Source organism: Labrus mixtus, chromosome 3, assembly GCF_963584025.1.
Source record: "Labrus mixtus chromosome 3, fLabMix1.1, whole genome shotgun sequence".
Classification (NCBI taxonomy): Eukaryota; Metazoa; Chordata; class Actinopteri; order Labriformes; family Labridae; genus Labrus; species Labrus mixtus.
This window is the reverse complement of record NC_083614.1, coordinates 22,611,344-22,628,170: the sequence shown is the minus strand read 5'-3', so window position 1 is coordinate 22,628,170 and position 16,827 is coordinate 22,611,344. Positions and strand designations below refer to the sequence as shown.

The following is a 16,827-nucleotide window of genomic DNA, read 5'->3' as shown; positions in this document are numbered from 1 at the left end:
ACTTGTGGTTGGTGTTAGCGCCCACGTTTTCCCTGACAGTGCAAGTTCCCAAAGGTGAACAGAGACATATTCCTGTGGGGAAACCTCATTCACTCAGCCACTGCAGCTCCCGGTCCATTGGCTGACCTGAGCCCCCAGGGAGAGAAGAGCACCATCAGACACATTTTGATTGGACATGTCCCCTCAATTCAAACCCTGTTCGCCCTGTTCAGTTTTCACAATTCTTTTGGATTCCAGGCTAAATTCAATTAGAGACAAATCAGAGCTGAAAAACATCTAATAGTATTGATGCATTCCTATTTGTTGAACACAGCTGCACTCTGGTATTGTCTATGCTGTTCGGACTTAGTTCTTTTTGTGGTTCTGTTCAGTTTTGATTTGTTTCCTTTTGTTTGGTTTGGTGCGTGTGTGTGTCTGGAACAATGCTATATATGGGAATGAATGGCATGCTTGGATGGGCTTGGGTGACAGTTTTGGATTGTATTGGTTCCCCCGGTGTCTGCCCAAGTGGATGGGGGCGCACCTGTTTATGTCACTCATGCCATAGCCACACCCATGCATGTCCGTGTGAGGAATGGGCTGCCCTTTCACCTTTGTTGTTACGTTAGGCATTTTTTTGACATGATAGAATTCAGATCTATACTCTCTGTCCCATTATATATGACTTTTTTTTCCCCAGTTCCTCGTTTTTCTTTTTAGAAATTCTACCATTTGGATTTTCCAATTATTAAATAATAATTGTCATGATAAGACAAAGCATGGTTTCGCAACCAAACATCATGCTTCCCATTAGTTTATTTCATCTTTTTTGAAGTGAGGTCTTGGCAGAACAGTTCAGGATTCTTTGATATGTTTTACAAACAAATTTAAACAGCATTTTTTGCTTCTGATTGACATTAAAAATAGCATTTTAAAAGAAATGGGCCTTTTCTAAAGAAAGCTTATTCTTTGAATATGCCATCGATCTTTTTTCTTAGTGTGTGATTTTTTTTCTTTTTTTTGTGCCACAAAAGCATTTTGCCTAAGGTCAGCGTTTAATTTTCTTGCCCTCAAGGCCAAAACATGTCTTGCCCAAAGTGTTAACCTTCATAGTGAATTACAGAGAGAGGATACATGTAGGGAGGAACATGGGAGGACAAATCAAGAGCCCAACAGTGGCTGTAGAAGGTCTCTATTCATGTAAGATTAAATCTTTAACTGTTATTTACTACATACTGTATGTGTTAAAATCTAATTAACACCTTTGTTTTCATAATCTGGCTGTTAAAAGCCAGTATTAGCAGATCCATTTTCACCATTCGGACATTGCCCTTAATATTAGCTTGGTTTAGTTTACTAACATGCTTGCACCCTACAGACTGAATGTGAAAACACTATATACATTTTAGGGATAATTTCATTTGCTCAGGTCAGTAAGTTTCATTTCCCAGGTAAATGAACCTCTCAGTGTTTGTAGGTGATATATTTGTGCCCTTAGTTTGTTGGAAAAGTGAAACTTTCCTATGCAACGATCATGTGAATCCCATTTGGATCGACACGGTGTATTTTGGAATGCTACCTATCCTTGCCCCCTCCCCTGATTCTCCCCCTTAGCCCCCGCTCATCCCCTACACACACCTCACATCCACCCAGCCCAAGACTTCTCAGGTTACATTTGCATTGCGGTGCAATGTTTAAGGCGGGGAGGCAGAGAGGTGTAGTTGATTCTTGATTTTAAGCCCCAGTGTGTGAGACCTCCAAACCCACTTTGAGCCATGATTTTTTTGTTTGATTTTTTGTCTTGATTTCATCTGGAATCACAGTCTCCTTATTCTATCCCCCACTTATGCCCTTCTCCTCCTCCTCCTCCTCCTCCTCCTCCTCCTTCCCTTTCTCCAAAAACCCAAACCCCACCCCTTTGCGTACTGTACAGTATGTCTGCGTGCCCATCGGTCACTGTCTGTCTGCCCGTCTCCCTCCCTCTGTCTGTCTTCTTGTCTGATGTCTTGCTGCTTGAGTCTGTTTTGTTCTGCCTCGTGTCTCGTCTCTTGTCCCTGTCTTTTCTGTCTTGTCTATCTGTCTCTAAATCACCTCTATCATTTGGTTCATCTTTTTCTTTTTTTTTTACTTCTACATCGGCACTACTTTGCTTCCCTCTCTCTTTTGGTCTTCTTTGCATCCCAACAAGCATTTTGATGTTGAAAGATGAAGAAATGGTTTGTATTGGCATTGTAGCTGTTTCAAATGTCACTTTGGAGTTATAGACCTCTGTAATACCATAACTTCCGCATATATATTTCAAGGATTTTTTTCTCTCCAAAAAGCACCTCATATTTACTTTGTTTACAACAAGAGCGAGTCCCCTGTCTCGATTCAAGTTAGGACTAAATTGTAAATAAGTTTGCCATTCAGCTGAATAGCAAAGTGGACAATTTTCCAACCCAGCTTGGTACAAAATAAACAAAAAGTCTCTCTTAAATTTATAAAGTCCAGAAGAACCTTTCTTTTCATAACATTGAACATGTCCAAGGTGAAAGTTTTGTGCTCCTTTAGTGCTGAACTTGGACAATTTTTGCAATCAGACTTTTTTTTTTTGTCAAATGCTTGCTGGGATGCCTTTCATGGACACACAGTGTTTTTGCTAACTCATACTCTTTCACTCTCTTAACTCTAGCATACTGTACACACGCACACTCATGCCTATATCAACATAGAATATACACATGCAAGTACACAGTACCTTATGCGCCGCCCCTGCGCCTCAGACTCATTATCAACCTCCTTTCACTCAACTCCTCTCCATGAGTTTTGAGCTCCCCCCTGTCTCTCTCTCACATTCTGCCTTTTTCATCAACCCCTCTCTCCCTTTCCCTCTATCTATCATTCTCTGTTCTCTGGATTTCTACTCCCTGTTAATCCAGTTCTGTTTCTTGACTCCAACACTCTGTGATATATTTCTAGCTACAACTACTCCAGTTCTTTTTTCTATGTATTTCTAGGCACACACCTTGTTCCTCAATATTTATTTTGTGTTAACTGGGACTGCGATGTGACAATGTGCCACCATCACATTTTGTCACATTTGCTGGAGAAAAACAAAGTTTACACTGCATTGAAGCGGGTTATCCCCCCTTCACCCTCCTCCAAACCTCCCCCTCTCTTCTTCTTACTCTGTCACTTTTTGCTCCTCTGTTCCCTTTCTTTCTCTCCTCTCCTCAGATGCTTTATCCTCTACCTTGTATTTCTTCTTTCCTCTCCAATCGTCTTTTGTCTGGGCATGCTAGCGACCCTTCAGTTATATTCCTCTATGCATTTTATCTCAATTTTTATATCTGATTTTGTTATCATTTACTCCTTAATTTACCTCGGTCTATTTATGCATGCTGTCTGTGAAACTGATAGCTGCATCTATCAATGGAACCGTGTCAGATCTTAATAAGGCTTTGTCCAGTGGATCTACCCTAAACCACAAAAATCTGATTAAAGTTTCTCATCTTTAAGCTACCTAGGTAGAAGAGACAGGTGTCAAGTGCAAACTTATGCTAGAATGTGTTTAGCGACCTCGTCGAGATGGTCAGTAGCCCAGTAACCCAACACTTCCTGTGCTGTGGGAGGAGCCTATAATGGCGCACCTCCTGTTGGCTTGAGTGCCTGAGAGGACAGAAAGTGACAGGTTGCCATGTTGGCCTCATGTGATAGATTATCACATGGCCTTTACAACAGTCCTTCATACTTTGCGATCAGGTTATGTCGTAGTTGGACATATGTCAGCAGTTCAGTTCCAAAGATGAGAAACTCGTAATAGATTTTTGTGTCTTTAATTGTGCTGTGATGGGTCAAATATTGGTCAATGGAACCTTGTTGCTATGAATCGTTGCTTTATTGTTAATCTACATTGTTGTTGAAGCAGTTCTGTTAGTTTAGTTCCTTCTCATTATTTGTATATTTTTTATGTTTTGAAAAGTCGTTTATATTGTGTTTAAGTTTATCTTTACCACATTGAACCTTTTGTGTTAAGTATTTTCTTGAGAAGGGTCTATTTTCATCAAGCCTCTCTTGTTACCTTTCTCTTTCTCTTCTTTTTTTTTTGTTGACACCCTTGCCCTCTTTTGTCATCCTCTCCTCTTCCTCATGCCTTCTCCCAGTCCGACGGGTGCCTCCTCGCTTCTCCATTCCACCAACAAGTCAGGAAATAATGCCTGGTGGCAGTGTGAACATAACTTGCGTGGCAGTGGGGTCACCCATGCCTTACGTCAAGTGGATGCTGAACTCAGAGGACTTGACACCAGAGGATGAGATGCCGGTAGGCAGGAACGTTCTTGAACTGAGCAGTGTCCGTGAGTCAGCCAACTACACCTGCGTGGCCATGAGCAGCCTTGGCATCATTGAAGCTGTGGCGCAAATCACCGTCAAATGTAAGAGATAACTGTGCTTGGAAGGAAGTATATTCAGGAGATGAATTTACTTAGTTCTAATATTTACAGCACAGCACAGTTATAATTTATAAAGCTTTACTGCTCATTGTTAAGTTCTAATTTCAGCTGCCTTCATAATCTTTCCTTCCTCTTTCATCACCGTAGCTCTACCCAAGCCTCCAGGTACCCCTGTGGTTACTGAAACCACTGCAACCAGTGTGACCATCACGTGGGACTCAGGCAACCCAGACCCAGTGACTTACTATATCATTCAGTACAGGGCCAAGTCCCCAGACAGCAAATATGAGACAGTGGATGACATCACAACCACACGTTACAGTATTGGTGGCCTCTACCCCAACACAGAGTATGAAATTCGTGTCTCGGCAGTCAACACTATTGGACAGGGTCCCCCCAGTGAACCAGTGGAAACTCGGACTGGTGAGCAAGCGCCTGCAAGTCCACCAAGAAACATCCAGGCCCAGATTATATCCCAGAATACCATGATGGTACGCTGGGAGGAGCCCGAGGAGCCCAATGGGCAGATCAAGGGCTATCGGGTGTATTACACAATGGACGACTCCCAGCCAATGAGTCTCTGGCAGATCCATAACGTCCAGGACAGCATCATCACCACTATCCAGAGCCTGGTTCCTCAGGAAACATACACAATCAAAGTCCTGGCATTCACTTCCGTAGGAGATGGACCCTTTTCGGAGCCCATCCATGTCAAAGTCCTGCAAGGAGGTAAGAATGTGCTGCTAATAAATGCCATGTCTAAACACTACAAAGCTGCCTATCGTATCCAAAGTAAGAAATGGTCCCTGTTAAATGTTCAAATTTAGCCAAGTTTTTAGAGAAAGAAACAAGAAAGTTTTACATAAAATGTGTGAATGCTTCACCTGTTCTCAGGCATTCTGCTTAAGAAGTAGTCTTTGAAACCAATAGAGAGCATCTTCAGCTGTTTTTGTGCATCAGCAGCACATTCTCTTAAATATTTTATTAGGCTGTGCCTGCTGCCAAAAAGACAAGTTTTCTCCCCCGCTGTTCAAAGTTCACACACACATCTGCGGCCTCTGCAAATGATGACAAAAGCCTGTTTGATCATGAAAAGCTGAAGAACCAACATATGAGAACTCACCAGGATGAGTTTTAGAGCTTAGCAAAATCACTGCATCAATGCTAGAGCAAGGAGGTGCATCAACAGACGACCCATAAGAAGTGGCATATTTGTACCCGGCTTGTCACTTGGGAAGGAACTTTTATAATTTAAGTTAGTCTATAAACCTTGATTTAATTACAACTAATGTGTGGTCAATCATTACCCTATGTCATTTTACTTAAGTGTCAGTTTGTAGTTATTATTGAGTATTGGTCTGGGTATCATTGGTCAATCCATAATTTATCTGTGATCCAATACAAATTTCCCATACTTATTTACTTTGTTTCCAAACAAAAAACAAGAGAGCCATTTTACTGTCTGAATCAAAAAAACATAGGCTTACAAAAGCTACACACAGTAAAGATCCTGGTGGATAGAGTCGGAAATCGGTGAGAGAGAATGGGGAGTGACATGCAGGAAATGAGCCACAGGCCGGATTCGACCTGGGCAGCCCGCTTGCAAGACTATAGCTTCCATACATCGGGCACGCGCACTAACCACTGCGCCACCAGCGCCTCAACAATGATATATTTGTCCAATGATACCCGGACCAGTATTAATTGAACATGAGGAAGACTTGATCGACACAATCTTAAGACTTTTTACTCAATTGGTTGCTGGATGGTTCCGTACTTAAAAAAAATGGCTTTCCTTCTTTTTACTAATATTTTGTTACATGTCATTCAACAATGCTCTCTGCTGTGCTTTCTTCAGTTCCGGGTCAGCCGTCCAAATTCCAGGTTGGTGCTGTGTCTGACACTAGCATTGAACTGACCTGGGAGGCCTATGAGAAAGAAGGGATTATAAATTATGAACTTCGATACATGGAAGGCAGTTTTGGCACCCAGGTAAGAATTTTGAATTTTAGTCTTCATTGTACTGTTTGATGGACGGCATGTCTAGACAATACAGCCTTCGATTTCTCTAAAGCCATTTTCAGTCAAAGCTGCCTGTCAATAACTGTCTTCTCTGTACAGATGAAGAAAACATTTGGACCCACATCTTCGTATGTTGTGGAAGGTCTCCGCCCAAACACAGAGTACCACTTCTCCTTGGCAGCCATCTCTAACAAAGGCATTGGAGCCTTCACCAATGACATATCACACAAGACCTTGCAAGCCAGTATGTAGCCTTCTATTATGTCCTCCCTCCTGTTTTCTTTGTGGGTTGGCTAACAAAAACATTTTTTCCCCAGAGAAGTTGAATGATTTTCTTCTCCACTTAAGTGAATTCTGATGCCTTTATGTGCTTTATTCCTACACTGAATGGTTGAAAACATATATGATGTCGACATTATCATCACCTTTGAACTGTGACTGTGTTTTTCTTAGACATAACCAGGGTTTTGTATTGATGAACCACATAACAAAAAAGACTTATGTGTCAATGAATCCTTCCTAAAACAAGTGTTTTCATATTTCTGCATTTCATCTTGATTTTGTTAACCTAAATGTGAAAATGTGACTGTTTTTTCTACCTTTATATCAAGTGACACTTTGACCACAGTTTGTTTTATAGAGGGTTGGGGTTAGACTTATTCTATAAAGGGCTAAAGCCACTTTTTAAAACAAGTGTTTTACAACCTTTTCATTCTAGAACTACCTTATTTCCTGACTTGGTTTTGGTGCTAAACATGTACAAGTCTACCCAAACATATCTAGCATACATAGGATGACAATGTTTGAGTTTCTTTATTTCCCTTTCTCTTCTGTTCATATTTGTTTTTCCTTTGTCAACAGCAAGTGCACTTTCTTCCACGTGACAGAGACACAAAAAATGTTGGTTCTCCTCTTAGACTGACAAGGCTCTCATATGAACTGTTTTTAGTTTGGGGATGGGAAATGTGGGTTTAGTTCAATCATGAAGATGAAAAAAAAAAAAGGCGATGACCAAAAGTACCCAGACTCCAACCCCCTTTAATTTCAGTGTATCAGTGTTGAACTGATTATTTTCTTTTACAAATGGTAGGAACACATCTGAATTATTTAAACCAGCCAGCTAAAAATAAGAGTGATATCATAGCTCAAAGTAAGGCTAACTGTAGAAATAGCCAAAATAAGAACCAGTGGTAGCTAAAGCTCTGAGATGACAGGGTTTAAAATCCCAGTCATTTGGGTTTACACAGCACAGAAAGACATACACCAATGTTGTGTATTGATATGTACTATACACCATTCACATGGCAGCCATTTTCCTCTGATGTCACAGGCGCCCATTGGATCATATGTCAAGTTAAAACAACATATTTGATACCCTGATAGCTAACATTAGGCCTCAGCTAATGTGAGCATTCAACCACTTCTAAGCTAACGCTAATATTATCTACAATGTGGCTTATCATTGTATTGTTTAAAACTGTTCAAGTGTAATGTTACCAGTTAGGTACATCCTAGCTTATGGTGCTATTAGCTTGGAGGTGGCTGAGTACTATAATTAGCTGTGGTCTGATTTAATCTAATGAGTTATTCAACATGTGGTTTTACCTTTAAATATTCCCCAATATCCCTCCAGATTTTCACTTTCCATTGTTTTTGAGTTTCTGATCAATCCGAAGCGGTTTAAATATTGCAGTTTGTCCCTAATTGAAAACCTGTAACACAAAGGTGTAATTACATCAGTATAACAGCCTCCCAACCTAAATGATGTAAGAGGAAAAGATTAGCTATATCCATTTCGGATTGGCTATATCAGATAATTTTTACTGGAACATAGGAGAGCCTTTGCAGTCTGAGTAGACTGCTCTTAACACATTTTCTGTTTCTACCAGTGCAACTTGTTGGCTGCCCCCCCACATCTGGGCTGTGGGGGCTTTGGAACAACCACTTCACAGTTCTTTTATGTTACTGTTGGGCAGCAAAGCTACACACACAGTGCAGAGTCACTGAGGAGAGCGCCAGTTGCATGTGACATTCACTCCTGCCCATCGAGGGTGCTGTTGAAAATCTATCACTGCACTGTTGATCTTTGATCAGTCCAGGCATGACAATACTTTCTGTTCATCAAGCCCCATTTCTGTCTTGGCGTCTCTTGAGTGTCTGTGCACATCATCACCTGTCGATGTGTGTTTGTGAATTTCTTACCCTTGTTCTCTGCATTTGTTTTGGACCGGTAACTCGCAAGCTGATTGGATTTGAAACACTCCTCTATTCCTCTCACATCACACTACTCCAGATCTGTTTCTCTCTTTGCCACTCGTTTCCCTGTGCAATGGAAGAAAAACTCTCCTTGGAATGGCTTGACATCTCCTTGTTCACTTTGTGTCCTCTTCCCTTTCTGTTGAGTCTTTGAAAAAAAGTTTTGAGTTAGACTTTTTTATTTATTAATTTATTTTACATTCTGGGTTATCTGAATATTAGTTTGACATAACTCTGAACAGAAGCTTGCTGCTATTTTTCGTTCTTGTTGAACCTAAGCCACCAGAACAACAAGCTAAAACAGCACAGTAAGCACCTACAGACAACACTGACAAACCCTTGCCCATCACATAAATGTGGTGGAATATATGTTAACTGAAGGCATTTCCCAAGTCTCTGCTTGAGAAAATAGACTCACCTTTTAACTACTGATCAAACAGTGGTGTTTGAGGAATTTCAAATCATCAAGAGTCCCTGCTCAAGCAAGTTTGAGATGCAGCCATGGGTTTCTCTCAGCTGAGATCATAAAACTCACAGACAAAGTCAGACAAAGTCACACAACACAACATAATAACTAACTTGATCTTTTGGACGCTTTGAGGTAAGTGATTATGTGGTTTAGGGATTCAGTCTGCCAAAACCATTTGCAAAGTCCTGTCGGATATTTAGTCAATTATTTTTTTATTGTGTATGATTGATTGTTGTTTCTTTTTCTAGTGGTTGTCCGAAACACAAACTGAAAATTGAACGATTCAGTCATGCATTTTAAATGATTAAGCCGACATATCTGTCATTTTGGCTCCTCATACAGAGAATAAGAGTATATTATTGAATCCAAATCAGAAAGGAGCCCTTAGGCATTCAAATTGAGGGCTTGCGTTGAGTATCTTCACAGGGCAGTTTATTGTACACAGTTAAAACTGTTACCATTTAGGAAAACACCAGAAAATGCACATTGGATTTACTTTGTTTAAGGAGTACATACAGTATATACGACAAAAGGTACAAGTGAACAAAAATACAGTGGTAGAAAGTTAAAAGGGGAACAAACTTGCTGCATTTGAAAATGAAATACCCTGCAATAAACAAAACAAAAGTTTCCCCAGCCTTTTGGGCTAGTAATCCAAATACACCACTTCCAAGTAAAACATTCATTTTTTATTTTTTTTTATTGTTGATTTATGGGCATGTTCTCCTCACAGCCCAAAGCATTGTCTGGCAGACTGAAACCCTTTTCCATTTAGTAAAAAAAAAAAACAGACAGACAAAATTATTTCCCTGTGATCTTTGTTGTCCAATATCTGTGGTACAAGATGTTTGCAGATTGTTGAAGTTTGTGCTCAGTCCAAGCAGCATTACCAGAGGCTCTTGTCATGGAGACTACTTCTTGTCAAAAACTTGTGAAAAGTCACTGCAACAAAATAATAATTCTCCCGTATAGTTCTCCTTATTTGATCCAATATGACTGACGGGAAACTGAACTCCTCAAATAAAGGATCATCATTTCATTGACTTTGGCAGTTGACTTTGTGAAATACACAAGTTTTGAATGGCAACAGTGGCCTTCATTCAGAAGCAAAGCCTCTTGGGGTAAGCTGCCATAGTCAGACCAAGTTCAGAGACAATTTTTGTGAGACCGTTCAGACGTGGCCAGAGGGGGTCCTCAACCCAAGAGTGGGGTGAGCTACCAGTATTGCTGTAGCTGTCCCCCAGTTGCAAAACATGCTAACAGGACCTAGGATAGACCCTGGGAGTGGGTGGAACTGCCGGGCTCCAGACTAGTAGATAAGAATCCCATTTCATAGCGTCAGAATTAATTTCATGCTTTGCTATGAGCTGTGAGGCAGACCCCTGGATTTTCAGGCTTTGTTACACATTTAGATTATACCTCCAACCTGCCAGTAGCCAGTCAAGTGCTTTCTCTCAAATTAAAGTGGCAGATTCTAAATCCTCTGTATCTAGCCAAACAAGCATTTTAGCTCCCCCCACTTACTGTAATTGCAGGAGCTTTTTAGATAAATTGGAATATTTGTGTGAGCCACAACACTGCCATTTGGCATCAGGGGGATTAATTCTATAATGATCTACAAATATGAACATCCTGTCATTTGAGGCTTCTGGGGAAAAAAAAATGCAATTCAAATACAAACATGTGCTCATACTCTGATAGCAAGAACATTGGCAAGCTGTGTCATTTCAAGAGTCGACCTCAGGCGTTGAGTAACGACCTGTGAAGCTAAACAATTTGTATTCATGTATTTAATTTATTTCACTGGAAATGTTGCATTAATAGCAATACAATGTGAAGGTAGTCGTAATGATTAGGTATGCCACCAGAGCTTGACATTGCACACTTCACACCCTGAGCTCCCAGTCATATCACAACAGACTTAAAAGTCAAAGAGAAGGGTATGAATGCCGACATGACTAATTATTTGTCAAATAGCATTTAGGAAACTCTTTCAGGAAGCTTCAAAAGGACCTCAAGTAAAGCGTTAGCTGAGTTCTTTCTTTTGTGGTTGTATAGTTCTACTATCCATAATCCCACCACTGGCCTTCATGGGATATGTGCACTTTATTAAAGCTGTGCCCCAGCTGGTCTTAAAGTGTTATCAGGCATGAGGATGCCTGTGCACTGTGATAGCTTGGCCCCTGTCAGATTCACAGCCCTTTCCGTGCCACAAAGATTGAGAACTGAGCAATCAGTCTTGACGTGGAGGGTTTGCAAATACAATATGAGCGGAGGAAAGAAGCTGAAAGGCTCAAAATCCAGTAAGACCGTAAGTAAATAAGCCCATTGGACACAGAGAAGGGTTTGAGGACTGTGGCTGAGGTCCTGTCCTATTTGTTGTGTGCTGGAACATTTGGTCTTCACTGAGAGGAGGCCTCTCTGAGAGTTAAAACCCCTGTTTTTTATTTTCGTTTTATAAGCCGTTCTACCAAAAGTGACACTGCAGTTAGAACACTATCATTAAACTTTTATGGATTCAGCAGTACAAGTTTTTTTTTCGTCTTGCTTATACTCTATTCTCGTGTCATGGCATTCTCAGAATGGCAGTAAGCTCTACCAATATACATAGAAATGGGGCTATGAAATGGGATTTTTGAACTAATTGTTAACAAGAATGGGTGTTTGTTGGCAGAAAAAAAGCAGAATATCTTAAGAGTGCGTGTTCCCCTTATGGCCGCCCCCTCTCACAGTCTTGTGGACCCTCCAGCCCAAAGATACATGAGAATTTAACAGTCCTGGCTACAGCACAGAGCTAACCCTCTCCCTCCCAAATAATAATGGGTCCAAAACGTATTCACAATGGGCTGATATTGACAATGGTATATACTGATTCAAAAAAGGCATGGATGTCAACATTTCTGGCATGTTGTTTTGAGAGAGAGAGAGTTGCAGCTCACTGACTATAGAGTAAGCACGCTCTGTAGTCAGGTGCTGGTGGTAAGAAAGTCTCTAAAATGTTGTATTTGTGGGAGTCAGGTACGTATGATGCAAACTATGCCTGTGATGTGTTTTTATTTTTTTTTAAGAAGTTAAATGTTCTTATTTGCGGTTTATGCTGAGTATCCTGTTTTTTCATGTTTTTTCATGAGTTGCCATTTTTTAACCTTAACTGTTGTTGTAGTTCTTTCTTTCGAGTCACCTGGGTTACAGAGAAATTCATTTCCCAGTACCCTCCTTCTGTTCATTATTTATTTCTTAAGCCCTTGTTTTGGAACAAAAACACGCTGCTTGATTTCCATGGGTGTCCTTTGAGTTTCTGTCTTAAGTTGCTTTGTGTGGAATGCCTATTTTTTATAACTGTGTTTCATTGTGTTTTGTTTTTTTATTATTGTGCATTTTTTACCAGACATTAAAGTCTAAATGTAATAATGAAGGTGCTTTTTTCACACCAAGATGGGGGTAATACATTCTCAAAAAAACATTGTGGGGGATAGAGGAATCCCGTCCTGGAAAGATATATCGTCATACATGTCCTTTTATCCCTATAATACCAAATTCTGGATGAGAAGTGAAAATGTTTTATCGCTCCTTGCACAGCACACTCTCTCTGGACCAGCACAAGCTCTGTAAGAGCTTGGCACAGATTAGAAGCAAGAGGCATTGAATTTGATTTAGAAAGTTCCTAGATGTGTAGGTTTTAATATGATTTGGAAGAAAACTTCAGACACAAAATTAGCCACCGTGTTGAAAAGCTTTTTTTACTAGTCCTGAAAAAAAGGAGAGACTACTCTATCTCCCAGCTTGTACTTCTTATTATGCTTATATATAGCTTATTTGAGTTTATGCTAATTTGGTACAATAGTTTTAAAACAAAAAGTGGAGATGTTTTTCAAAAAAATCATCATACCACTGCTCTTAGAAAACTATACTAGTCCTTATTAACCAATAATACATTTAAACATTTTACATGTTTTTATTTTTATTTTAAAGGAGGTTATACAGACAATGAAGGTGGAAAAGAAGGTTAACTACTTGTGACTGTCTTGTTTACAAGTTGTCTAGTTTGTAATTGTTAAAAAAAAGCATCTGCTTTTGTCCAAAATAAATGAAAAATAGATGACTTAATACCTGTTGAATTTGCAAAATGAAACTATTGCCTTTTGATAGATTATTGTATGAGGTGTAGAATATTGAGTTCAGACATTGAACAAGATGACATGAGCAAAACTATTTCCTATGTCTTATGTTGTAAGACAAAACAGGGCAAACAAATGGCTTCTGCTCTATGTAAGACCAGAGGTTATTATATTGTTGCCAAAGGTTTAAATCAATATATCTGCAGAAGATAATATTTAACATTATAAAGCTTTACCTCTTAATGCAAAAATACTTTTTCAAGAACCACACTGGCCTGCATGTATAGTTCAAACCCCCAGGTATTTCCCGAGGGAAGCCATCTTGATTCATTATTACAAAGCGTGCGCCATTGTTCATTTTGGCCTGTTATGTTGACATTTGCTTGACAATTTTATTTTTATTTAAACATATTTTGCCTCCGTCTTTGTGTCTTTGTTTTGCAATTTTTTGTTGGAATTGCTCTTATTGTTTTTTTTTTTATCCTTTTATCATTTTCTTTATCTCTCCCATCTTTTTATTTTTTTGTTTTTCACCCTTCCCCCCTACCCCATCCTCCTCCTCCTCCTCCTCCTCGACCCCCTTCCCTCCTTCCTTCCTGTCCTTTCAACCTCACCAGAGCCCTCAGAACCCCCTCAAGAAATTAAGTGCAGCAGCACCAGCTCCACCACCCTGCTGGTAAGTTGGCGCCCCCCGCCTTTGAAGAGTCAAAACGGTGACCTGGTGGGGTATAGGGTGCGCTACCAGGTGGTGGGCCTATCAGATGGCAGCAGTGATGATGGGGAGCCCATGGAGGAGCCCACTGTCCCAGCAAATGAAGAGCAGGTGCTGCTGCAGAGATTGGAGAAATGGACCCAGTACAGCATCTCTGTGTCTGCCTTCACTGTGATCGGGCCAGGCCCTGAGAGCGAGCCCCTGATCTGCCGCACTGATGAAGATGGTACATGAATCTCAAATTATCACAGGCTAAATGTAATGTAGAAATTGAGGTATTGTCTGTTAGTTTGATTGTCTAAGTCTCATCCTGTCTAAGGGTCCTACTACTATCCTAAATTTATAGAAATATCATAATAGAAAAGGTTTAATATTTTAACAAAATGTTGATAAGTAACAGGGAAGCATATATCTGTGAAAACCTGAGTAAAATATGTTGACTAGATAACACACTTGGGAAATCAAGTGTGATGCTATTAAAACATAACCAACCAAATGTCATTCATAGCAGCCACTACATCCCATATCCTGCTTCTGTGTCGGCTCTTAACAGTATCCCAGTGCTCAGCAGAGAGCCATAAGAGTTTATGAGCGTCGTACTCTGCAGCACCATAATTATTCATGCATTTATGATGGCAACAGGAGGTTGGAGGTTAAATCAGCAGGTGTGTGAACATTAAGGTTGCAACTTAAACCCTTAACTTAAACATGGAGCGGAACACAAATAGATACAGTCCTTTGTCTCTTTACTAACTATTCCTGTATCGCACTGGAGCACTGCACTCAGACCTTAACTACTCCACTCCGTTGTTTTTGATGAATTTTTTCAAATGTAAAATATACTCAACTACAGTTTCTAGATGCAGAAAATGTACACACTGATAATACAGACAAATAACCACGTTAGATTTTGCAGATTGTGAACAAAACTCATACTTGTGCTTGGATCAGACAGAAAGGAAATATGCATGTTAAAGCAGGTGAACCATAATCGACAATATCATGATATCAAAAACCTGGATAGCAAAAACAAAATGACAAAAGACAGAAGCACTAAAAGTAAAATGCACAAAATGACAAGTAAAGATGTGAGCATGCCACAGCACAGCTGAATCATTGACGGATGGCTGACATTGCCTTCTATCCTCCTTGATCCATTTCACATCCATTACCACAGCATTTTAAAAAGCATTTATCTGACACTGATGTACGACAAGCACAAAAGTAGAGACAGGCTTAAATGTTTACATACTTGTTTTAAAAGACACCTTTCCCAGCGGTGAGACCACAGCTCACTGACAATAGCTATAACAAATTTCAAGGTGTCATCACGGTAATAATGTATGACAGAGAAGTGCCAGGTAAAGAAATAAGAGCCAGGACTAAAAGGTAGGGGGAAGAATTGGTAATAAACAAGATTGGTGCATGATCCAGGGGAAGGTGGGGGGGAAATGGGGTTGTGATTTAGAGGGGGAGATGGGACTTGAAGTGTTTGTGGACGAGCAAATGGAGGCAGTTTGAGTGGAGGAGTTCTATTAATGGCACATCCATCTCAAAAAGGGCCAGTCCATGGCACTCTGAAAGGCCTGGAAGCAAGGCCTTCCATAAAGGCCTGTCATTATGACTGAGAGCTCCCTACTGAAAGCAGACAGACACAGCAGAGACATACTGAAAAGCTGGAGGAGACTCGAGGAAGTGATACAAGGTTTTTGGTTAATATGTTGGTTTGGTTGTTATCACTATCTGAAGACAGACATAACAGTGTTTATGTTCTCTCTATAATTCCTCCTACTCGTTAGTATGTTTTTTGAGTATTTTTAGTGTGTGTATTTAAAGGTAGACTCCCTGCACACTGTCTCTAACTCGCAAACAAACATTTATTGGCAACGTTTCGGTACTAGACCTTCATCAAAATGTTTCACCTTCAAACCTTTTGTCAAAATAGGCAGGACATCTTAACTAGGAAGTGGCTACAAGCCCGCAACCAATCATCATTATGATGTCAGCTCTGAAACAACAAATAAACATCAGCTTCCTGGTTCAGATCACATATCAAAACAGCTACCGAAAGCCTAAAGAGGCAGTTCTAAATAACATGTTTACATGTATTTTACAGGTTATTATAATAGCTTTATGTACCAAAGGTCAAAAGAACACAGAGCAATGTTAACTGATTACACTGGTTGAAGATGGAACATATATTTTTCCACATTTCTGCTACTATTTCTATATCTGAAATAGTGAGTCAGACCTGATGCACAAGACTTTTCAGCAAAAACATATAACAAAACGATTCTGATTAGAGTTTTTGTACTATCCACAGTTCCTGGGGCTCCTCCAAGGCGGGTGGAGGTTGAAGTCCTCAACTCCACAGCATTAAAGGTGATGTGGCGCTCCTTGACTCCAGGAAAGCAACACGGTCAGATCCGTGGCTACCAGGTTCACTATGTCCGTGTGGAAAATGGCGAGTCAAGGGGCCTGCCCCTAATCAAGGACGTCATGCTGGCCGATGCCCAGGTATGAACATCTAACTGTTTCCTTCTCACAATGTCTTCTTGGAGGATAAACATTTTAATTCACCATATTCAAATTGTGGCCATCATTATCTGACATTGCTCTCTGGATGAGAATCACAAATGCTCTGTTTAAAGGTTGTAACTTCTATCAACTTTTATAGTTATTACAATATATCTGAGAACTGGTTAGCTACCATCAGACAACAGCTAATTTAGCATTAGCCACTTCACAGCTAATGTCACTGTTAGCTCAAAAGTGACCGAAGGCCAGCATAACCTTTTGTAAGTGTTGTGCAATTATGAATATGAATATGTGTGAACT

At 40.2% G+C, this 16,827-nt stretch overlaps 1 protein-coding gene across 2 annotated transcripts in view; it reads left to right on the top strand.

The window, feature by feature from the left end:
- The window catches only part of ptprsa (protein tyrosine phosphatase receptor type Sa), a 169,494-nt gene that overhangs the window by 97,576 nt on the left and 55,091 nt on the right, over nt 1-16,827 (top strand). For both annotated transcript variants that reach the window (XM_061033838.1, XM_061033839.1), the window contains exons 7-12: nt 4,125-4,394; nt 4,560-5,141; nt 6,271-6,404; nt 6,534-6,678; nt 13,895-14,215; nt 16,313-16,506. In XM_061033838.1, coding sequence (XP_060889821.1) covers nt 4,125-4,394; nt 4,560-5,141; nt 6,271-6,404; nt 6,534-6,678; nt 13,895-14,215; nt 16,313-16,506 — 1,646 coding nt within the window. The remainder of the gene's footprint in view (nt 1-4,124; nt 4,395-4,559; nt 5,142-6,270; nt 6,405-6,533; nt 6,679-13,894; nt 14,216-16,312; nt 16,507-16,827) is intronic.